Source organism: Arvicanthis niloticus, chromosome 2, assembly GCF_011762505.2.
Source record: "Arvicanthis niloticus isolate mArvNil1 chromosome 2, mArvNil1.pat.X, whole genome shotgun sequence".
Taxonomy (NCBI): Eukaryota; Metazoa; Chordata; class Mammalia; order Rodentia; family Muridae; genus Arvicanthis; species Arvicanthis niloticus.
The window spans coordinates 2,145,730-2,171,829 of NC_047659.1; the positions used below are offsets into that span (position 1 = coordinate 2,145,730).

At 41.6% G+C, this 26,100-nt stretch overlaps 1 protein-coding gene across 1 annotated transcript in view; it reads left to right on the forward strand.

Annotated features, from left to right (window-relative positions):
- The window catches only part of LOC117702778 (uncharacterized), a 36,743-nt gene extending 11,190 nt beyond the window's left edge, over positions 1 to 25,553 (forward strand). Inside the window, exons 6-7 of the mRNA XM_076928203.1 lie at positions 19,457 to 19,629; positions 25,385 to 25,553. Of these exons, the coding sequence (XP_076784318.1) occupies positions 19,457 to 19,629; positions 25,385 to 25,553 (342 nt within the window). The remainder of the gene's footprint in view (positions 1 to 19,456; positions 19,630 to 25,384) is intronic.
- The last annotated feature ends 547 nt before the right edge of the window (positions 25,554 to 26,100 follow it).

Genomic DNA, 26,100 nt, shown 5'->3' on the forward strand with positions numbered 1-26,100 from the left:
GTCTTCTAACACTGCAAGTATCAGGCAGGAGTGGACCTCTTCAAGTAGCATGTGGCTTAGGCCTCATTATTAGTTCCCAGCCAGTCACAGCTACACAGAAAATTGTGCTTTTGATATGGATAGTGTGTCAAAATCTGTGGATCCCAACTTCATGATGAAAAATGTATCCATGCTGTAACTTTGTTGTTATAAATTTTGCTATTTAAAAATGTACCACTATGTAGATGATTAAGTTGAATAAAGTAGAAACACAAGTGTATTTCTCTAATACATCACAAGAAATAAAAATATTCAATAAAGGAGTATAAAAGAAATCAGTAAACATGGAGCTGTATGCCTCTTGTTTTCTTGAAATATAGCATCACTTATGAATTCCCAACAGAGATAATGAATTTCAAGACCGTTTTGGAGATGTTGGTTATTTTTTTAGTATTGATTTTTTATCCTTTTTTTTTATTGTTGTCCTAATAATAATGATGGTTTCCTTTTCTTTTTGCTCTTGGTCTGGACAATATATTTGATGCTTTTATAAAAATTTGTTTTTTATAAAAAATTTTGGGGGCATTGTTTCTGTTTTTGAGTTATTTCTTTTATATGTATGGGTGTTTTTCCTGCTGTAGGTTTTTGCACTACATGCTTGCAAGTCCCCAGAGGCCAGGCCAGAAGAGGTCAGTGGATTCCACCTGGAACTGAAGTGACAGAGGATTGTTAATCATTGCTCTTTAGGTCCTCTGAGAAACAAATTCTCAAGTGGATAAACCATCTGTCAAACCACTGCCTGGACTTTTGTCCTTCCTTGAGTGGTGTATTATCTGCACTGGATCACACCCAACCAAAGAGAAAAGATTCTTGAGACCTGTAGGGTCACATTCCTGGGGTAGGCATGCTCAGTGTTTAAACTTTGAGGCCTCCATGTAGGGCATTAGAGTGGCTTTCTGATCATGCCTCTGGATATCTTATTGTTAGGGTTGGAGTTGATCTCTCATGTCTCTTCCTGCATGACAATGCAGATTGGGTTTATCAGATGAACTGCAGAATTGAGAACTCTCCTAAAGGTGGTAAATAAATAATGTTGAAGTACCATCAAAACAGTGTTTAGAGTAAGCTTCATACAAACCCAGAGGATGGAGCCTGCAGCAGAGGACACAGGAGTGTGGTGGTGAGTATTTCAGTTCAAGACTAGCAAGGGAGAGGGATGGTAGATGTTGCCAGTTGTAGGGCACTGAGCTGAGAGACAACCACGTGTCTGGTTGAACGAGTTTCAAACCCCGGTGACCCTTTTGAGGGATGGTAGGCTGTTTGGCTCTGTTCCTGGTCCCCTGGTGCTCTCAGCTTCTGCCCTTTACCGCTTCACAGCCCCTCCCTCAGAGAGGTTGAGGTCTACGACCATCGGGTCACATAGGAATGGTGCCCCAGGCTCTCCTCACATGCATATGAGGCATCCCCAAAACCTAGACCAAGCCAATGAGGTTACCTGTTGCTAAAACCTTCACCCACCCCAAACTGTATATATTGAGCCTAATTGACAAGTAAAACACACACAAGAACCATCCAGGCGTCCATGAACTTCCTTTCATCGTTGACCCGCCGCCGCCGCCGCAGCCCTTCTCTATTACCTGGCCGGCACTTCCCGGCTTGAGAGCTGCAACCCTTTAGAGCCCGCTGGGCTCCTACCTAGCCGGGCACCCCGGCTTAAGAGCTGTAACACTTCAGAGCCTAACACTAGGCTCTTCTGCTGTCTAGCCGCATTCCCCGGCTAAACAAAGAGCTGTACCGCTTGTGACCGCAGGCTCTCTCTGGAGCCTGCCTGGAGCGCCCGGCTGCCTTTCCGTCAGCTAGACTGGCTCCTTATCGGCCTGGCCCGAGCCTGGACCAGTTTAGCACGGAGTAGCAGGGCAACACCTGAAGAAGATTAGCCGGTGGACGCCAGCGGCCGGGGCAGGCAATCCCCCCCTCCCCACTCACGCCCTGCCACCAGCCGGGAGACCGCCATGGGACATCCGCAGGACCAGGTCCCCACAGCCAGTATATTTTTCATGTGGTCTGGAAAATTCATCTACCATCTTTCAGTTTTGAATTTAGCTTTATTTATAATTAAAAATTGAAAGTAGAATGCAGACATATTCTTCTTTCTTTTTCTATGTTTTTTATTGAAAACGATTTTTAATACAATACATTCAGATTATGGCTTCCTCTCCTGCAACTCTTTTAAGATCCTCTCTCCCACTAGTTCTATTGGAATTCACACATTTTCGAATTTTTCCTAGACAACAAATAGCCATTTAGATAATATTGATGAGCCATTTAGATAATATTGACAAGGGAATGTTATAGATATATTTTAATTAAAAACCCAATTAAGAAGGAGACAAGGAGAAAGCTAGAAAGTTAGCTGTGTGCTGGAATTCCATTTACCCCTTCTCCTAATTGGCTAAGAAATGAGCAAGCAGCTTTACATGCCTGTCATCACATCTTCCACACCATGATGACCCAATAGTGAACCAAAATAAGACTTTTCCTAACTTGCTTTTTGTCAGGAACTTGGTTTCAAAAACTAAAATAGTAACTAAGGCACAGATCCATCTGAACCTTGTAAGACCCCATCTTACATTGTTATGCCTCTAATTTGTCTGTCCTAGATAATATTCGAGTGCTATGCATAGACAAGGCAGCTCTTGTGAAAGAAAGCATTTCATGGAGGGCTCAATTACAGTTTCAGGAGTTTAGGACATTATCATCATGGTGGATAGTATGTCAATATGCTGTCAGACACTGGAGCACTGGTAGAGAGCTACATTGTGACCTGTAGGCATAGAGGCAGGTATAGAACTGGGCCTAGCATGAGCTTTTGAAACCTCAAAGTCCATCTTCTAGAAAGCCACACCTCCTAATCCTTTTCAAATACTGCCACTCTCCAGTGACTAATCATTCAAGCATATGAGCCTATGGTGTCCATTCTTATTCAAACCACCATACAGTCTATTACTAAACAAGGTCACAGATTTAGGAGACCGAGGCTTCAATTTTTGAATCAATCAAATCAACCTATAAGGGGGCCATAGTGTTTTCTAAGGGTATTTATATAGGTTTGACCCTGGGATGAAGAGGAAGAGGAAGAACTGGATTTATCTGGGAAGAATAGATTGCTGTGTAGTGTGGGGAATTAGCATGATTGCTTCAGGCATTGGAGTTCTTTTCCCTTGAGGTGCAATCTAAATAATAATTTTTTTAAATGCTCCCAGAAATCTTGTGTTTTTTCAAAACTGGTAAAAGTAATTCACTGTGTTCTTCAGACCCAGTATCAAATGTCAGAGTAGGACAAATGTATCATGACTAATGAGAGGATAATTTCTCTGTTTAATGAGTTAATAAAAAGTACTTACAGAAGCTAAGGTAAGATGAAGTACAATAAGGGTCATCAAAAATAAGTTGTGACCATATGTGTATTTTCATTAAGTGTTTGCCATCATGGCAATTATATAATGGGATCATTCTTTGGGTGTTGTGATCTATACCCTTGGTTGTAAACCACAGGATTTCCAGGCCCTGAGAGACCCTTTTTAGGAAAGGAGCAGCTGAGGTTGGTCCAGTGGAAGCTCCATGTGCAGGGTAGGGAAATGCTAGGGGCTGAGTCAGGAATTGGTGGGTGGGTGAGGCAGCACCTGCATAAAGGCATGGGGAGGTGGTATAAAAGTGTGTTGTGAAGGAGAAAATATGCAGGGAGATAACATTTGAAATGTAAATAAATAAATAAAAAAACAAGAAAACACAAGAGCAAAAGAACCTTAGACAAATCACAGATGTAGGCAACCCTGGAGAAGGACAACCTACAGCAGAGATCAGGAGCTAAAGATGCAAGCATCACCAACAGAATACAAGAGATAGAAAAGAGAATCTCAGGCATAGGAGATACCACAGATGATATTGACAACTCAGTCAAAGAAAATACAAAGTGTAAAATACCTGTAACCCAAAAGATTCAGGAAATTCAGGACACAATGAAAAGATCAAAAATATTAGAGTAACAGAAATAAAAGAGGGTGAAGAATACCAGTTTAATGGCACAGAAAACATATTCAACAAAATCATAGAATTTTGGGTTTCTGCTCAAAGACCATCTGTTGGACTCTAAAGATACAAAACCAGGGAACTTGCTCCCCAGAGACACTCAAGGACAGTATTCCTTACAATAACATGAGGTTTATTAATCATGAGATGACCAGATGACAACCAGGATACTAGGGTTCTCTTGTATGCAGGCAAGAAGAACCCCAAATTAAAGCTAAGGGCAGCTTATATACTATTTTTACAAAATTTATGAGGGCAGTAATACAGTTACTTCTTAACAATAACCATAAAGGCCAAACTCCAACAGCCATTCCCAGGCCTGGTTTCTGTTCCCAGGCCTGGTTTCTAAGTAACTCAAATTTACACCTTATCTTTTTACAACAAAGAAGGTCAGCTTAAGTAGCTTCTGTTTACCAAGGTTTACTTGTTAATGGCTCATAGACTCCTATCTTGGGTCTTTTTTCCTGGAATGTTTGTTTGAGTCTTTGGAATGTGTTTTTCCTGGGATGTGCCTCTGGGGCAGCTAATATTTGACTCAAACTTAAGAATCTTTTAATTTTAAGTTCAAGCTGAGACCTGAAATTACATTCTTACACATCCTTGTGTTGTGCAAGGCTTTACCTCACTTTTCTTCACTACCTGCCTTGCTTGTTCACTTTTCCTTTCATCTTGAATGCCTCTCTCATTGTGTTCCCATCCTTGAGTCTGTTAGTTCACTGCTGCCCCAACTACCTCCTTTCTCTTTCCCAAACCATTTTAGATTACTGGAAGAACATGGTGAAGACTCCCTCTGTCCTTTCCCCAGTTCTTCCTCAGTGCAAAGTCTCAGCAGGGCTTTCCATCAAGGTAAGGGAAGAAAAGATGGAGAAGCAGATTTGTCTCCATTTCCTTTTCTCTCTAACAAAAGTCTGTCCTGTGTTTAACCATAGTTCCAAGTCATGCATTTATTTCCCCATAAGTTTATAGACACGTACACACAGACAGTCATTGGCTACTGTCCCTAAGGGATGTAGAAATATTTGCATCAGTATCCTGAATATATACCCACATTTCAAACGCGTTCAAAGCAGCAAAATGAAGCTGATAGAAAGTTCAAACTTGGAGTGAAATTAAACATAGCTTCCCTATTTCCTTCTTTCTGTTTTTTTGCACTTTGATCACAGATATTTGTCTTCCAAGTACAATGTCTTTGCAGGACTCTAAGTAATGGGGATGAATTTACATGTTTTAACACAACACTGCATATAACACAGTGTTCTTTTACTATTTGTTCTCTCATAGATTATGAGATCCTGACTACAGTTGCCCCTCCTTCCTCTCCTTCCTGATCCTTTCCTTATCTCTGCCCTGGTGCATCTACTCCTCCTTCATTTCCCTTTAGAATAAGGGAAGCCTCTCAGCATATCAAGCAAATATGGGACATCAAGTTGCACCAAGATTAGGCACCTCCCCTCATATCAAGGCTGGAACTACACAACCCAGTAGGAGTCAAAGTGTCCTTAAAGAGGCAAAAGAAAGAGATAGAGACATCCTCCTCTCCTGCTCTTAGGATTACCACAAGAAGATCAAAGTAAACACAACCATAACATATGCATAATTGCCTAGGGCAGGTCCATGCTGGCTCCCTGGTTGTCAGTTCAGTCTCTGTGAGCTTCTATGAACCCACATTCGTTGATTCTGTAGGTTTTCTTGTAACACAGTGTTCTTAGTAAGTACTTATTAGTAGACTGAAGGAATATATAGGGGGTTGATCCGGTACTGCTATGTATTCAAATGGTAAATACTGACCCCCAAGATCTGGCTACTACCCCACTGTATTCCCCAAATACTTGATGTTGAAAATTTTCTGGGTTCTTGATGCTGCAGCAGTCTGGCATCCTGGAGATGCGTTCACAGTCTAACACCTGCTGCTGGTCCATCAGGACTAAAGGAGGCCTCCTGTTTTCTTTGTCTCCTCCTTCTCCTCTTCCTACCCTGCCTTTTTCTATCTGTATCTTTATACTATCTCCTCCTATCTCAATTCTCTCTTCTCCTTGTTGTTCCTACATGTGACTCACACCCCACCCATACAGCCTGGTAACTCACACTTTACCTCACTCTTTTTCCCCCCAGTAATTGGCTTTTGCCAGTTTTATTTAACCAATAGCTTTAAATTGGGGAGCAAGGTTTACACAACAAAGGCTGGTGTACATGAAGATCCTTTTATCTTGGAGCAACCAGGTCTTGGGGTTCAGAACTTAGCATTTCAATTGCACCTGAGCAAACCCTTAAAAATATGCATATTAGCACTTAGGTAGTTTTGTGTTTAAAATAAAACAAGAAATAGGGAGCTAAGGTGCTATGAGAACTCAGAAAAGCTGCTGAGAAGAGGTCTGTGTTGCTGTGTGTAAGCGATCGATCCTCTCTTAGGAATGTGAAGGCCCTGAGCAAGCAGAAATGCATGGAAATGAACAGATGCTACCCAAAGTAGAATGAAGGCCAAACATGACTACTGCCAGGACGTTATCAGCAATGAGAGAAAGCAGATCCTTATCAGACTCCTTAGTGCCTGCATGTTCTGTATCAGTAGTTCCTCATGAAGTCTTGGGCTCACATCCCCAGAAAAAGAACAGAAAGAAAGGAAAAGAGGGGAAAGAAGGAGGGGGAGAGATGAAAGAAGGGGAGATTGGGGAGGAAGAGATGTGTTATTACAGCTAGGGTGGTTTTTCAGTTATGGTAAAGCATTTAACTACTTCTCTGTGATTAAAAACAAAATCAGATTGTGTCAGGGTTTGGAGACCTGTGTTGGAGCTAAGCAGTACCCCAACTAGCTTCTTTTAATTTTAATTCTTTAGCCATAGTAACATATTTCTGTTAGGAGTCGCGGCGAGCGGTGACAACATTCGCCATTACAAGATGGCGCGGGCATCTGGTGCTCCCACAAGTAAACAACTAAACTGGGCAGGTGCAAGAGGCAAAAGCGCACCAAGCCACTGCCCATACTGGGGCATAATATGGGGTGATGAGTGAACAACCAATCAGAAGTGAACACACCACTCTAGGGTGCATATAAGCAGTGCCTTTTCCAGGCTTGGTGTCTTCTGCTTCTGCTGAAACAAGAATAAATCCTTGCTGTAGTAACTACCCGAACACTGCCTCACGTGTCACTTTCGCAGGCGAAGGGGACTCGGACTGGGCGCGGAATATATTTCAATGGGCTCCATGTGATATTCAGCCTGTGATACAAAATGTAATAATCACATTCAGCCTCTCTTTATCTGGGCCCTCCCATTACAATCAATCTCAGTAGTGTCTTCTCTCCTTTTTCTTTCATACCACGTTACTCCATTCACCTCTAAAATGGCATCCCACACTCTATAGGAGTCCAGACATTATTCTTCAAATGCACATAGATTCATCAAGTTGGGAAGCTTGACCTAGAACCACATAGAAAACAATACTCGGGTTGGAGACACAACTCAGATGGTGAATTGCAAATGTTTCCTACCACCTTTGGTAGGAGTTACAGTTTCTGGAGTCTGAGTTGAATCTGCAGAACTTCCTGGTGAGAGGAGAAGTCTCTGGAGTTGGAGCTACAGGTTTATTTTGAGGTCCTCTCAACCCTTGCTTCTTGTGACGACCACACAGAGTGATCATCAGACCTCCACATGAGTACAGTGTCATTCATCCACATGCCTACAATAAGTAAATAAATGTGATAAAAGTATTTGAGTGCAGTTTAGGTATACAGACTTAGTTGTAGGAGCTAATTTATTTAACCTTCTGGTGTATCAACTTTATTATAAAGATTCTAGCCAGCGACTGGGACACTGAAGGACAAGCTGGGTGCTCAGAACTGGACCCTTTTCCCTGTGGTTGTGTGGCTTATCCCACTCACTAGCAGTTTCTCTAACCCTCCTTTTAATGATTTTTCTTCCATCCTTAGAAACAGAGGCTGCAAGAGTCTGACAACAAGGTGTCAGCCCAGGGTAACATAATCATCAAAGACCTTTTACACTCTGATGAAAGTCAGGGAATTCAAAAATTATATAAGAAGCATTAAAATATGCAGAACAGTGGAGTGCAAAAAATCTGTTTGATCCCAGCACTCAGGAGGCAGAAGCAGACTGATATCAGAAAGAGGAGAAGTTTGGGAACCAGGGTCAAATTAAAAACAAGACCCAGACCTACCTTGGGAGTTACAGTGTTGAATCTGAGTTGAATCTTCAGAACTCTGTAAAAGGGTCCGTGAAGTCAGAGCTACAGGTTTATTTTGAAATCCTCTCCACCTTGCTTCTTGTGACCGCCACACCGAGTTACCATCTGACCACCACGTGGGTACCATAATATTCTTTCATATACCTACAATAAATAAATAAATAAATAAATAAATAAATAAATAAATAGCGAGATCTAAGCTAATCAAAGCTCATGATGACACTGTCTCAAAAAAAATGATATAAAATTAAATAGTTAAAAAAAACCATTTGGCACTGTGTGGAAAAACAAGGATAATCATGGAAAATGATGACAGGCATTTACTTTTCTTTACATTTCCTAATCAGCCTAGTCTGGGAATACTGTGCATGAAATTCCTGAGATGCTGTTATTGAGATCTCAGTAGTAATTTCCGAGGACAGCTTCATTTCAGAGGAGTAGATTACCCTCTGACACTTTCTCTACTTCCTCCTTCTGAAATTTTCACCTTATTGACAGAAACTTTTTTTTTTTTTTTTTTGGTTCGTAATACTTGAGTGCTCCGGGAAGCCGTCCTTAATAGAAGAGATTGGAAGGTGAGGTGGGAAGGAGTAAATCTGGTGTAAAAGTCACTCACTAACTCAGATTCATTCTTTGACTGTGCTAACAGTTCTCTGGGAAACTGCTACATGTCTGGACACCAAGCACATGTTAGCTGCAGAGCAGTTGGTCTCCAAGTGTGATCTAGGATTAGTGCAGTATCACCTGGCGACCTGCAAAATGCACAACTGTAGATTTCTTCCAGACCTGATCCTGGAATGGAATGTATCCCAGGAGTCAGTAGGTTTCCAGGGATCCCTCCAGTTAATTCTGGATCGCCCTGCCTTGAGATGGATCACTACTGGGGACCCCTGCTGGCAGTTGCCAGCAGTTGGCACTGTGCACATGGAGGCCGAGGGGCGTGGTTTGTGGAGCAGTCTATGCTCTGCAGTGAGAATCAGGCTCCACATGGGACTGTTAGTCAGGGCACCAAGTGCCTTGCCTTGGGATCCCACGGAGAAGTGGGTGAGTCCCAAGTCTCTTTCGCAGGCCCCATGCAACCTGCCTTTATAGGCCTTGGAAATCTGCTTCGGTCCTAGGAGGGGTGAGGTTGGTCTCAGGACTGGGCAAGCATGCAGAGGTGCTCAGTGCAGCCCAGCTCTAAACGCTCCTTCAGGCCCTACAGGCCTCGGGAGGAATTGCATGCATGTGGTACACAGACATCCACCAGGGAAAGATACATATAAATAAAAGAAAACAAACAACAACCCTCCAAAACAAAGCAACACCACAAAAGCTCCAAATGTGTCGCCACACGAATATTACCTAAAAATAAAGCCACATCTCAACATGTGTGGGAATTCTCAACATGGAAATTTGGGACGTCTTTATCTGGGAAATCGTTATTTCAACTTTATAGTTATCCCCGAGGCTGTACTTCAAGGAAATGAGAGGCAAATAGCTCTGTATTTCTCTTTTTTAAACACTCTGAATGAATACTCCTTTCCTAAGAGGCTTTAGAACAATACAGTGGTGGCTCTCATTAATTTTGTTTGCATCACTGTTTCAGGACCATGTGAATGCCTGCACCATATTTTAGGGGTATCTAAACATATGACCTAAAGGGTACGGTGTGGATACAGTTTTCATCAATAAGTGGGTGTTCACAGAGTAGACCATGATGTCCATGCCCCCTAAAAACTACTGTGTAGAACTGGCTAGCTGGCTGGGAATTCACAATGTAGCCTGAAACTCATAGAGATCCACCTCTGTCTGTGAATTCTGGGGATACAGCAGTGTCAACACAGGTGGTGACAAGAGCTGTCAAAGTGTGAAGGCTTTGAAAATGATGTTTTCTAATTCACAAAAATGCAGCCATTTCTCTAATCAGCTAAATCAATATAGCCAATGCATATAGCCACAGCAAAATACCAAAATAATGACCTGAACAACAAAAATATATCAAAACCTCAAACCAGTGGAACAAAAAGCCTAAACCTCAAACCAAACAAAACCCAAACCAAAATCAAACAAACAAGCAAATAAACACAAATCACTATGAGCAGTGTTCTCTTGCTGCAGTTTCACAGTGGTGAACTAAACCATGTGGCCAGCCTTGAAGGCAGGGTATAAAGGCAGTTTCAGATGTAATAGGCTATGGAGACTTTCGTTGCTATGTCTCTTTAGGGGCTTTTTAGGTGAAGCCTTCCCAAGGCTAAGGATGAAACTTATTATAGGCTTTTGCTCAAAGACTTTTAACCTTACTTAACTCATCTCCTTTAAAGATTATCGCAGACAGATCAAAACTAGTATTAATTTTTACTCTTCAACTTTTTCTCCTGAATGCTGAGCAGCTATGGATGTGCTTCTGCTCTGTCTGAAACCCTGCCTGCTGCAAGCACAGCAAGAGGGGTGTCCTGCACACCTCTGTGTAGAAACACACTTGCCCTGCCAATCTGGAACCTCTGCTCAAATATTTCTACTCCTAAGAAGATGAACATCTTCTTGATGTACAGCAATAATTTTGTAACACATTGTATAATATAATATACACGATATAACATAGACTATAATTTCTAGCATCCTAAGTATTCTTCATGCTTTGTCCTGCTTACCCGTAGCTCCCCTCCTGTTTTTCTGACACATACTGCACACAGCAGCACTGACTTGGATATGATATTTCTTCCTTGGCTGTGAAATGGCTGCTGAACCTAATGAATTACAGCTTTGTTCATTCCCAAGTAGGCACTTTTTACATTAGTTAGAAATATTGAATTTTCTTAGGTTCTCGGCTTGAAGTATGATAGCAGCTCTTACTGTCCCCAAACAGGTATGTCTAATAATGTCTTGGTCCTGACCTATAACATTGAGAAATGAATAATGGCAGTTAAACAGTTGCAGCAGTAGAATTCTCTGAAATGCTATTTCACAGAAAGTTTTACAGTTACACTTTTCAGATGATCCCTCTGAAACTCTAATATGTCATCATTTATCAAAGGCATTTTAAGAGTGGAGCAGGAATCCTAAGTTCTGTCTGTGACACTGGGTTTAACTTAATTGTGGATGATGCACTTCATATCCTGGACACATCCTTCATGCCACACACAATGGACAGCAAGTATGTAGAAGAGTCCACAGTATGTCATGCTCCATAAGTTTAGGAGCACCCATCTTGAAAGAGAGCATAACCTCCTCTGTTATACACTTTATTAGCACACCACATCACCCCCAACTTAGACCATTTGCACACATCCTTGTGGTTCAGATTAACCACATACTACTGATCATTATTCTCTCCAGTGGGATTCATGACTGCATGGTAAATAATTTGTAGTGTCCTTAGGTTCTGTTTTCAAACAAGATTCAGCAATATTGATTAATCTGAGAAGTTGAATTTGTCTTTCACATTGATATTTTGGCCATCTGAGGCTCATGTATGAATCTCATCAGCTGCAGGTACAACACTGGTTGAAAGCTCAGGTCGTTCTCCCTGAAGGTCATGTTTGTTGTTTTTAACCGGTTGTACTGTCATGAGATTCACAAGTGAATCCCATATATGATTCCTTTATTCTTAGCTGGATCTCATCAGAATTTCTGGGTCTGGGAGGCAACATCTTTGCCCTGAATGTAGTTCATCATGCTGCTTCTGGATACTTTTGGAATGGTGCCAGCTGTGCACATGCTTTTAAGCTGATTTCACATTATCTCACAATACTCAACATAGCCCATGAGTGTCAGGGAGTTACCTGAAATTTCACAGCCAAATAATTGTTTGTTCCTACAGGGTTAATCATTGAATATTCTTTATTGACCTAAGGGATGCTTTTTGATAATTTATTGATAATTTATTTCTTCTGGCATAATATATAAAGCATTTGCTAGCTGCTCTGTGAGGAAGGATTATATCTTCAGCAGGGTATTCCTGTAAATATGTTGACCATTGTGTGATTTTTCAGCCAATACGTTCATGCCTGTGTGCTAATTCAAGATCCAAAATTTCCAAGGGATTACCTTCTGTCCAAAGAGGTCAAATGTGAGTCTGAAGTACTCTCTAAATACTTTCCAGGATCAGTCAATGCCAATGACTCTAGCTTTAGCATCCTAGTAATGGGTAAATACAAACAGGCAGCCATTAGCTGTAAATGATAGAGTTGCTGACTGGGGTAGCTTCAGATACTAACGGGGTCTACTGCCAAAGGCAACCAGTGATAAAACATGTTACTCAACAGACTTTTTTCCTGAGGTCAGAAAATCTAATTTACTGGTAATAACACCCTGTGGCCAGTGCATAATCTATGATGTTTTTTAACTCCTTGGGGCAAGTGAAAAAAGGAAATAGAGAAAATTCACATATATGCACAAATACACACAAATACACACACACACACACACACTGAATGAATGAATGAATGAATGAATGAAGCAAAGGGCAGAATCTAATAAGTTTATACATAGTTTATACATACAATTATACATGCATGGATACACACGCGCGCGCGCACACACACACACACACACACACACACACATGTATACAGACCTACAGATAGACATGTCTATATTCACACACTGAAACATTAGAGCAAAGCTCCAAAAGCAGGTTCCAAGTATTCCACACATATATACATATATCAGTAAACACAATTGGTGGAGAGTAGGAACAATGTTCTAATCCCCTTTAACACAACCTTTACATGGACACACATAGTCCATGGATGGAAGACACAGTTCTCCAGCCACACCACACCATGCTTTATTCTTTCATCCATCATTTATATATCCCAGCAAACTCTTTCAAGCAGTATACAATTAAATGTGAATATGTTTCAGTTTCCTTCCAATAAATGATTATGATAAAAAACAATGTGTTAATACATCATTAGCATTAAAGGAAATAACATTATGTATTAAGGTTAAAAAAATGAAGGTAATCTTATAATCCCACGTACATCCATAACCAAGCAACTTATTACAGATTAACAAAATGTAAGCAAGAACAGTAAGTTTCTCAGCTAGTTTCCCTTATAGGAAGGGAGCAATTGGCATTTATAAAGAAAGAAGTAGTTGTTTTATTTTTTATCTTTAAAAGTAATCTTGTAAAATTCTTAAAAGAATCACAAATCTAAACATTTATATAATAATCAATCATATCTACCTTAAATCCTCAAAATGCATATCTACCCATTAGCAGTTCTTAGTAAACCATATCAGGAAGCTGAAGTCAAAATAAGGGTATAAGTAATCAATTAACCCCCTTCAACCCTCAGTGAGGGTCCTGTAAGCCAGTGCTACCATGGTTTTGTTCTCTGAACACAAAAAGGTCCAGAGCTTTAACTAATAAAAGTACGGCTTTGTGATCTTCATAGTGTTCCCTAAGGTTTTTTACATTAGAGTCAGTAGTAAAAAACATGGCTACAGACCTTCAGTAAAGACTTTATTGTTCCAAAGATTTTCTAAGTGTGGTGGTCATTGTTGACAATCTACATTTTCTTTAGGGTGGGGAGTGAATCATGATGTGCTCCACCAGCAAAGTCTGATAGAAATCAAACATTACTATTGTGAATGCCAGAGACACTGTCAGGTGGGGGACAGGAAGCACTGCTAATGTTTTCAAATAACTCATAGATTAAGAGGGAATGTAAGGGCAAGAAGCAGAGCAGTACTTCATAACAGCATACTGTCCTCAGGACAGAGTCTTCATGGCCATGCCACACCAATCCTACCCCTGTGGCTGTGGTAACCCATGGGCTGCATTCTGTAAGTTTTAAGTCTTTTGTCCTTCCTCCTGCATGGTTCTTGGCAAGTCACTTCACACAAGCTGTGAAACTAGAGAATCTCCAGTTGTTTGCCTTTGGAAGAGCAAACGACTAATACAACGAGAGAGGAACTGTCTTCACCTCTAACCTACATTATCTTCAGCAACACTTGTGAATAATATGGGAACCACTTCAACACAGATCAGAAGAGATAATATGATGCTATTGGCGTTTACTCTGTCAGGGTAGCATCATGATAGCATCACAGTATACCATGCTGGATTATCCACAACATATGGACAGCTGAGAAGCATGCAAATGATAGGAAACCCAAAAAGTTCAAAAATACCGGGGACCTAATTGGTTTTACCCCCTCCTCCCAGCCTGAGCTCTTAATGTCATTTGGAGGACACTGAAGGGATGCTGCAGTTCTACTTCCAAGTCTTTTGAGTAGGTGAGCAACTCCTTCAGCTTCAGCAAGAACTACAGGCATTCCTCAAGTCTTTCCTGCTCTTGTTCAATAGATAATTGTGATTTGGTGGGGGGTTATAAGCATTTGTGTGTTTTTCTGTGCACACACACATATGCACAGATACATACACACTTGTGAACATACAAACACAAGTACATGTGTGAAAACATGCAAGCACACTGTCACCTGTTTAGTTTCCCTATTAATGAAAATGCAAGTGGCAATAACCCGTACTACTGTAGAAAAAAAAGTTAACTTCTGTTGCATGGAGAAAGATCACAGTGTGCAAAGGAGATAAAGAACTCTGGCAAAGTGCACAGACAAGGTGACACTTGGACGTCCTTGTCCTTGTAGCAAAGCCCACTTAGTAAGTTCTCCAGGCTGTATAGTAAAGGCTTGGTTCCCCAGAAAGACCCAGCCCCTTGCTCTCACCCACTGCTTCCCTGTTGCTTCAAGATAAACATTTTTCTCCAAAAGGAGCTCTCTTAATCATGGAATGCCTTACTTCATGCACAAAGCAATGATGTCAGGAAACTAGAAAATCTTCATACAAAATCTTTAATTCCTATAAGGTGATTGTATGAGGGATTTGATTGGCTAACAGGAGGCTGATGATCTCATGGCCAAATGATGTATGATTTCATACCACAATATATTCCATGGAAGGGCTGGACCACACTGTACATTTTCATTCTTTGACTGATGAACATTTAGATAGTCTCAATTTGGGGCTGCTCTAAGGAATACTGCTAAAACCCAAATGTCCCCTAGTTTTTCTGTGGACAGCCAATTCTCATTCTGGAATCACTGGGTAACCCAGAGACTGCAGTTCAACTTTCTGAAGAATTGTACATGACTTCTGCCAGGGCTCTATCATGCACTGCCAACAGCAATATCTGAAGGGTCCTCATCTCCCCCAAATTTCCAGGAAGTCAATTTTAACACAGTGTGAACAAGGTTGGGATAAAAGGAGCTACTGAGTGCTGCAGAAACAGAGCTATAGTGTATCATGAGCATAAATGGGCTGCACTGCTCTGAGACTGACCTGTTCTCTACATCACCATGGCTGTGGGAATTCTGCTTCTGTTGGAAGCAGCTGCAAGCACACTGCTTTTCAGAATGTTTCAAAGAACAAAATCCAGGCCAAGTTCCACAACCAAGATAACTGAGCCAGTGTTAGGAAAGGTGGAAATAAAATGCTAGCTAGCATTGAGGATGAGAAGAAAACAGGCTGTAGGGGAGAAACAGTAAACCCCTGACCTTCCAGTGAGCTGTTACTATTCACCCAGGACAGATAAGGGACACAACTGCCCAGCCAGCCCTTCTGTCTCCCTGGCACCTTGATTTGCCACAGCAGCCTATTAACCTTCATGTACCCCATTCCTTTGGTTTCCACCAAATGATTTTATTGTGGATGAATAGTTTTTTGCCTCTATAAACTCCTGAGAACTTTTATATTTACAACTACAGACTTTTTGCTCCTTTGTTTCAAGGTGGACATGTAAAAAGTTGGGAGGCTTCAAGCAATGTTCAATGGATACAGAGTGGTAAGAACCTAAGCGACCATAGCACTTTCTCATCTAAGTTGGGTGCAATCTTTGTTAAAGATGTTCCTTCCATGAGCAAGTGACCATACACACATATGCAGGAAAACACAAACATGTTTATGAGAACTCAGATACAAACACAGACAAATAGACAACCAGGCAGCCAGCCAGACACACATACACACACATTCATACATACAAGCAACCACACCCACAAAAGCCCATGCAGGCAACCACCCCTTCACATATGCTCAGCATGAGTACACAGATGTTCAACCATCCCTGGGTAAGCACATATATATGAATGTATGTGTGCTCATAAACACAGACAATATTGTACAAAGATCTACACACATGGCCATATGTGCACATGCAGATATACATATACATTTACAAACATACAGACACACATACTGAGAGGCTCACATCCATACTCATACACCCACATGAATACATAAAATCACATCATAAGTACAAGCACAAACAACACACACACATACAAAAGCCACTTGCACGCACACACATAAACACAGAAACACACACACACACACAAAAATGCACCCACACACATCCCTTCATTACCCAGAGAGGCAAACGAGAAGACTGGTTTGTTTCAGCAACCTTTCAACTTCACGAAGAGTTATTGGGTTTTCCGTGCTGTCTACAAGGTTCTTAGATTCAGCCAGGCTCTCCTGCCCTGGCTTACACATTATTTCCCCTTTCAAAACTTTTTGATCCTGAGATATGTAATTCTAAATGGACGTTACAATCTCTGCACAGCAAAGCTGGACCATGCAACAGCAATCATTCATGAACGTCTCCTAACAAAACCTCTAGCTAATTTCAAGTTGATCCATCATAGTCTGCTCAAAAAACCTGCCACAGATGAGTTTGATTTGAACAGAAGGAAAGAAATGTGACCCACAGTCATTATCCAGCAACTTTGAATGGATTGCATTGTAAAAAATATGAAAAGAGCACCCAGGTCAGTCAGTAGGTGGCTAGGAAGTCTGAAAACAGTGATCAAATTCTACTAGAAAATCCTGTAATCAACAACACTGAAAAATATGGATGTGATGGACCTGAACCACACAAAGATCCAACCAAGAAAGAAAACTTCAGACCAATTTCACTTATGAATATCCATGCAAACATATTCAATAAAATTCTTGCAAGCCAAATCCAAAACCACATCAAAACAACCTGATCCATCAAGATCAAGTAGGCTTCATACCAGAGATGCAGGGATGGTTCAATATATGGTAATCCATTAATATAATCCTCTTTAAACAAACTCAAAGAATAAAAATCACAGGATCATTTTATTAGATGTTGAGAAAGCATGTGACAAAGCCAAAACTCCTTCATGATAAAAGGCTTGGAAAAATCAGGGATCAAGGTCCATACCTAAACCGACTAAAAGCACTATACAGCAAACCAATAGCCAACATTAAACTACATGAAGAGAACCTTGAAGCAATCCCACTAAAATCAGAGACTTGACAAAGCTGCCCTCTCTCCCTACCTATTCAGTATAGTACAGAAGTCCTGAACAGAACACCACTGGTAATGCACTAAGATCAAGAATTGAAAAATGAGACCTCATAAAATTGCAAAATTTCTGTAAGCCAAAGGACACTGTTAATAGGAAAAAATGCAACCAACTGATGGAGAAAATAGCTTTGCTAACTCTACATTTGAAAAGACAGCTAATATCCAATAAATACAAGGAACTCAAGAAGCTAGAATCAAGAACCAAATAACCATATTAATAAATGGGGTACAGAGTTAAAGAATTCTCAACTGAGGAATACCAGATGACTGAGAACCACAAAAGAATGTCAAATGTCCTTAGTCCTCAGGGAATTGCTAATCGAAACAACCCTCAGATTCCACCTCAAACCAGTCAAAATGGCTAAGATCAAAAACTTAGGTGATAGCAGATGCTGGCAAGGATGTAGAGAAAGAGGAACACTCCTCCATTTTTGGTGAGTTTATAAGCAGCTACAACAACACTGGAAATCAGAGTGGCAGTTCCTCGGAAAATTGGACATAGTAGTCCCTGAGGATCCATCTTTACCACTCCAGGGCATATAGCAAAAAGATGCTCCAACACAGAAGAAGGACACAGGCTCCACTGTGTTCATAGCAGCCTTATTTATAAAATCCAGAATCTGGAAAGAACCCAGATGCCCTTCAAAGAGGAATGGATAATGAAAATGTGGTACATTGATACAATGAAGTACTACTCAGCTATTAAAAACAATGACTTCATGAAATTCTTAGGCAAATGGATGGAACTAGAAAATACCATGCTGAGCAAGGTGACCCAGTCACAAAGGAACACACATGGTATTCACACACTGATCAATGGATATTATCCCCAAATCTCAGAACACCCAATATATAATTTGAATACCAGATGAAGCTCAAGAAGAAAGAAAACCAAAATGTGGATATTTTGGTCCTTCTTAGAAGGGGGAACAAAATACTCATGAAGGAGAGACAGAGAAATATTGTGGAGCAGAGACTGAAGAAAAGGCTATCCAGGAACTGCCCCACCTGGGGATTCATCCCACATACAGTTCCCCACCCAGACACTATTGTTGATGCCAAGAACACTTTCTGACAGGAGTCTGATATGGCTGTCTCCTGAGAGGATCTGCCAGAGCCTGACAAATACAGAGGAGGATACTTGCAGCCAACCATTGCACTGAGAATGGGGTCACAAATGGAGGTGTGAGGGAAAGCACTCAGGCAGCTGAAGGGGTTTGCAGCCCCATTGGAGAGGCAAAAATATGAACCAACCAGAAGCCATAGCTCCCAGACACTAAACCACAAACCTGTGTACACATGGAGGGAGCCATGACTCCAGCTGCATATGTAGCAGAGGATGGCCTTGTGGAACACCAATGGGAGCAGAGGCCCTTGGTCCTGTGAAAGCTCAATGCCCCAGTGGAGGTGAATCACAGGATGGTAAGTAGAAATGGGTGGAATGGTGGGAGAAGGGGACACACACTTAAAAGCAGGGGATGGGAAAATGGTATAGGGGGTGTTCAGAGGGGAATCCAGGAAAAAGGATAGCATGTGAAATGTAAATAAATTATCAAATTTTAAAAAACAGAAGAGAAGACAACATTGATGTCTGTTACAGAAACTTGTGGCACAGACTCATGGAAACTTCTTAAAGAACTATTCTGTTCTGTCAGGTCCACTGTGAGATCACTTGAATGTCAGCTACCTCCATCTTTCCCCATGTGTTCTCTGCTGTTCCTTGCCCAGCATTATAAGTTTAATATGGAGCAAGAGAACCCAGTTCAAAGTAGCAAGGGTATGGCATATACCAGGCTGGGTAGTCCAGGATACAGCTTGAACTCATGTAATTCTTGAATCCTTAGTTCTTAGAGATATTTTCTTTTTGGTACAAACCCTATGACAGGCGGAATATTAAATTCAGGATGCTTTATTTACAACATGAGAAGACAACGATGAACATGCAGAAAATGACCAGCAGGATGTGTGATGCCATAGAGAATTGCAAGAAGCTGATTGAAGAGAACTATTCCTACAGGTGAGTCACTGACACAGTTGAGACCACACCACTAGGCAGGGGATGTTCTGCCCTTCTAAGACTTTAAACAAATGTCAGGGCTCTGATTCTATACTGTCTGCCTTTAACAGGAGGCCTGCCTCTAGGCAAGGGTCTTGGATTTGTACCCTTTGAACTCAGTTGTCCTAGGTTTGAACAGTGTCTCAGACAATCCAATCATTATTCTTCCCAACTCAGGATTCTGTTGATAGAAAAGATTTGCACCATGATGGGAATATTAATCAAACCTCAGCCCCTAGAGCTCAGACAGGAAATGTATAGTTCTGGGATCCATGAGACACATGGAAAGTTTGCATATATTTGAAACTCCTATCCACTCTCAGAGGGGATTTGTCCTCTAACTGCTGATGGTTTTCTAATACCACAGACATATAAGCACCCATTTGGACGATGGTCTCTTCCTTGAAGTACATGAAACCCTCTTGGTTTCAGGGTTTTCAGAAGTACTTTGAGCCTTGTGGAATGTGGCTTGTCTCTGGATTTGACACGCTTCTATTTGGTGCTGAGAAGTAAACTGTGGCCCCTAGGCTGCAGCTGTCTGTGGATCAGGGTCCTTGCAGGGAGGATGGTACTTGGAGGAGTGTTGGGAAAATTGAAGTTGGCAGGAAATCATGGTTTTGGGTTGTTTGTTTAGCAGCAGGCACTGCCGTCTCCTGAGTGAGTGTACTCAGCTGAAGCACTAAGTAAAGATGTAGTGGAATAAGAACAGAAAGCTACTGGGGGAGCAGATTGAACTGCAAGTGTGCTGTGAGGAAGCAGTGTAGCTCTGTGCGGAGGCCAAGCAGGTTGCAGCAGGTAGGATGTGGTATCAGGGTCTGATTGCCCTCATGTCTAACCATAAACATGGACAAACCCATGTATCTGTCCACAGACTTATCCTGCTACTCACCTATGTCTCATTTAATTCTTCACTTATTTAGTCATTTACATTCTATGCAAGTAGCCTCTTTCATAAGGTTTGGTAAGCAAATGTTCCTGCTCTGCATGAATCTGCAGCTCATGAGGGAGATAGACTGATCACACTTCAAGCACCTACATGCCACTAAGTTACAGGAATGCCATGCGGTATATTCTCTTTACAGTAGCATGGATCTTACAAGGAGGAAATAAAGGGCCATTGCTCACTTGCTTTATGGGAATCTCAGGCAGGAAGCAATTTTCAAGGTTGAGAGACAAGGGAAAATGCCAAATGAATAGTTCTAATTATTGTCTTTGGGGGTCTTTGGATCTTTTTCCTTTTCCTTGTATCCCAAGATGGTCAGTCACTTCTACACTATGTAGGTCTAGGGACACAATGACAGAGCCTGAATAGCAGCTTGTCAGCCATGTTTTCGTGAGTGCTGCTGGAGAGTTCATTCCTGGCTCTTGAATTCTGAAGCTGGCTGCATGAATTGGAGTTTACTGCTGTGAGCTGAAACCATGACCAAGGTAATTCTTTCAAGGACATTTAATTGGGGCTAGCTTAAAGGTTAGAGTCTTAGTATTTTATCATCAAGGCTGGGACATGGAAGCATCAAGGGAGGCATGATGTGGGAGTAGCTGAGAGTTCTACATCTGCATCTGAAGGCTGCAACTCGAATATTGACTTTCAGGTAGATAAGAGGAGGGTCTTAAAGCTCACAACCACAGTGACACAGCTACTCCATCAGGGCCACACCTTGTAATAGTGCAACTCCCTAGGAATAGCATACACAAGCCATCACACTGGGATATGGGAAAGGGTTTTCACAAGCTGAGGGTTGTTGTGAGAGATTTGAACCTACAAGAGAAAAATTACTCCAATCATATCAACCAAATATGAACAAGAAATGTGCTTCCTAATCCTTTGTCAGCAGGAAGGATGACTGAGAGGGTGGAGGGTCTCACTTGGGACGTTTGCATTGGATAGCCTAAATTCCATTGCTCTTCCTACATGATGAGTTACTCATTATTTCTGATCACTTGTGTTTTCTGAGGTGTGTGTGTGCATGTGCGTGTGTATGTGCATGTGTGTGTGTTTATGTCTGGATTTATGCATCTATGCAATTTTGTGTGCTTCTATAAACCACGTTTTATGAGAAGCGTATAATTGCTGTTCAGTTTGCATTCTAGAAACATGCAATATAGCAACTCATCATTTTACATCTCCACTAAGGTCCCTAGAACAAAAGGACACATAACCTACTATAAAGTGAGATTTTCAAGTGACTGAAAATCTTTTGATCCACCTTGAAGTACTTTGGAGTAAATTAACAAAAAATAGTTAATGGGGGTGAGTTAAAGGCTGCAGTGTCATGCACCTCTGCCTGAGAGTCACCAAGGCTGGCCTAGGGTTTATGTCCTACAGCCATTGTGAGGTAGACAGTCTGCTTGATGGCATGCTTTTATATTGCTGAAACTGAGGTGCTTATTGGAAAAGTCTAGGCTCTATACTTTAAGGCCATGGCAGAATTTCACGTGGTAATGGGTGTCTTTAATTCTAGGCTCAGGTAGATGTATCCCTGTCTTCCAAGCCAGCCTGGGCTATATAACCTTTGCCTCAAAACAGTCAAAATGCACTGGTGGGATGTGTCAGCAGGGGAAGTTGCTTGCAACCTAGCTGGTAATCAGTTTTTGTCTCCAGAAGTCACAAGAAAGGAGAAAATTGATTCACAATGTATCTTTTGGGCTGGCCTGTCCTTGACCATAGGTCTTCCTTCCCTTTCCACAGGGTCATACTCACATGGAACTCACCTAAATTTGTCATTAATTGCTAGGAGATAGGGTTGATAGGGAAGGCACCTGACACAGAGCTAACCAGATGTGGGGTCTTTGTAGTCAAAGCATCTTGAAAGGCTGGAACTCTTTCTCCCAAATAAGATTGAGACAATTGCATGCACCCAGGTATTCCCAGGCATTGACTATCCCTGGCCTCCATATTTCAAAGACACCAAACAACCAAAACAGATGCTACTGTTTATGAAACTAAGCAAATCACATACAGTAACAAAAGGTCCAGGACTTGATCCCAGGGTGATGTTTTCACCCTCAGTTCACTTCACCATAAACCTGTCACCATGGCTACACATTCACTGTGGTTTCTGACTCCAAAATCAATATCACTTCTTGGATATTTATTTGTAGACAGAACTGGCCCTGAAACTGGCTCTGCCTTTTAGGGATATGAGTCATGGACGTGACAGGTGTACTAAAGATTCATGTGATTACTGATTGACCTTGCCACTTCCAAACTCTGTGACCTGAAGCAGATGCCCTAACATTTCAAGGACCCTGTTTGCTGAACTTATTGTTAATCTCCACATTGTGGGGACCTTAAAACGAGTAGTGGCTTCAAGAGTGGTAGAAATCTTAGCCCTCTTTCAGCCTCCTTGCTTGGCTTCTCAGTCCCAACACTATGGATGTAATTAAACAAGCTGAGCATATTCTAGTTTCATAATCCACATTGAAATTTGGCATGAACACTGGTCAGACTTCATAACCACCAGGAGCATGTGGCCTCCCTTTCCCCCTTTGGCTCCTACTGGGTTCCCTCTCCATTTTTTCTATTTTCTTGCCTGATCTGAAGTATCAGCTTTGAATACTCAGATTTTGGGTAATTTGCCTTGGCTTGAGACTCTGGGTATGGGCTCTGTCTCTATTTAGGACTCTGTGTATCAAGCTAAGTTCTTAGTAGAGCTGTTTCCACCTCTCCAGCACTAGATACTTTCAGGAGCTTCTAGCCCTCATAGATGGGTGGCTCTCTAGAGCTTAGATAGGAGATATGACTGAGAAGAACACCCTGCCTCCTACAGACCTTTCTCTGCTGAACAAACTCCATGCCTAGCTTCAAAATGTAGACTTGGGCCCCCACCACATCTGTCTGGACTGTAGCTTCCCCTCCAGTTTAGTGGAGCAGGGACCTTGAATGAGTCCTATTGTTTCTGACCATCCACTTAAGTGGAACTTAGGTCCTTGCTGATTATGGGCAGTGTGCTCTTCTCTGCATGGCTGATGGTCAATGTGATCGTGCTGGTGCTGCGGGTGCACTCAGGGCCTTGGTCCTATGGTCCTTCACCCCTGCATCAGCCCATGTTTGTGTTCTAAGTGCCACTGTGTGACATGGCAGTAAACAAGATGCTGGGCAATTTTCAGACATTCCAATCATTCCCTATGCCTATCAGCAAATCCAGAGTCTACAGGAACTGCTGCCTGACCCAGGCAATCATTTATGTGAAGCCTCTGCCTCCATGGTCTTCTTTGTGCTGGTCTAGACATGGTAGGTGCTGGCTATGGTACTGGAGTGCCAGTTGTCTTGAGGACATTTCTTCTTCCACTCAAGCCACATTACCCTGTGCTTGGGGAAGTGCTGGTGGTGCTGGTTATGGATGCCTTCTGCTTGGATTTCTTCTGGCTCCAGTTTGCTGGCTTTGGGAAGTTCATGCAGAACTATCCGGGAACTTGGTTCTTCATCCAGATGGCCCAAAAGAATTACTGAGATTCTTAATTGGATTAAGTTTATATTTTCATCAAATCTAACCTCACTAGTATCCTGAAAGAGAAAAAGACAATGGGACATTAAAATCTATTCCAGGGCTTGCCAGCTGGGTTCATAGCAGCACTACAGACAACCATAAAATTGACAAAGATAAGTGAGGTCACACAGGAGTCATAAGAGCATCCTGCTCCTTTTGTAGAGTACTTCCTAGGGTCTTATCACACCCATACACCCACAGACACATATGCACTGGAGAAGAGTCAACTGTTCAACATACATTGCTTTTGTCACTCAGTTTGCACCAAATATTAGAAGTTCCAAAATGTAGAGGCATTTGAGGATATCAATGGGACACATTGGGTGGAGGTAGCTCAAAAATATGTGTGACAAGAGTAAACTGATTGAGAGTCAGAAATACAAGAGACTTTTCTAGACCAAAGTAGTAGCCTGATGAGAAAATATGAATAATAAACTAGTCCAGTGAAACAGAAAAAATGGGGCCTGGAAACAAGCAATGCAGCATTAGAAAAAGAACAATGTGCCTACCACAAGGGAAAGGACATTGTAAAAATAAGATCCTTAATTGGAAGAAAACACACTCAACTCCTATGGATAAAAAAATAGCTTTGCCCTAGATTGCATGCTCTAAGCTCTGAGGATCCTAGGGTAACACTTAAAGTTGGGGAAAGAGCAACTGACTTCTGAATAGACCCATGGTAACTTTTAAGTCCTGAAGAATCCCATAGGCCAACTGATGTTGAAATCAAAAGATTTCAGTCCAAGCGGAAACAGGAATGCTACCTGTCTACCACTGGACCAGCAAATATTCCACTGAATAGGGAAGAGAATCACATGTCACGGGTGTGTCAGATTATCCCTACCCACTGTAGGCATGAGAATTTTTCCATATACTGAAAGTTACTATCATCTTCTCTGATAATGAGCCACAGCCTTCCAGATACTCAAAAGAGGACTCTCAAAAAGTATAGTCTAGCATTCTAGTTTGCACATCCACCCAGTTCTATCAGCATGCCTGCTCCACCCCCACACCTCACAGACCTCCTGTATATCAGAGCTCTGTGGTAATCGGAGACACATGTGAGACACCTGCCAGAATATGCACCCAAGCCTGGATAATCACAGAGCCCAGCTGATTCAGGATGTATCCCCACTCTCTGAACTCCATAATCCTTCAGGTCTAAACCTCCATCTGCAACTGGGGTAGATCCTGATACTGGATCTCCAAGCTTGCTTGTCTCCCAGGAGATCTGCTCTAACCAGGGACATAGATAAGAAACCCATCGCAATACCTATGCCAGCTGAGAACCCTGCAGAATCCAACATCAATGGCATCTATCCTGCTCTGCTTGATCCCAATGGTTCTTCCAGTTTTCACATTCCTCTGCAACTGAGTAAGATCCTCCCCTTGTAACACAAAGCCTGCCTGTCTTCCATTATGTCTACCTATCCAGGGAAACAGAAGGATTGTTATAATCAGTATCACTGCGAAGAAATAAAGAAAATCTTTCTATAATTCAATGAAAACAAAGACACAGTATACCCAAAATTTTGAGACACAAGAAAAGCAATGTTAAGGGGGAAATTCACAGCACTGAGTGCTTTCATACTCAATCTGGGGTCATCTACTCCCAGCAACTTAACAGAACACCTGAGGTCTCTAGGACAAAAAGAAGCAAATCTATCTAAGAGGAGTAGATAGCAGGAAATACTCAAACTTAGCACTGAAATCAACCACATAGAAACAAAGAGCTAGATACAAAGTGTCAACAAGATCAAGAGCTGGTTCTTGGATAAAATCAACAAGAAAGATAAACCCTTAGCCAAACTAAATAAAGGGCACCGAGACAGTACCCAAATTAACAAAATCTGAAATGAAAAGAGAGACATAACAAAAACAGGAAATTAAAAATTCATCATGTCTTACTAGAAAAGCTTATACTCAACACATCTGGAAAATC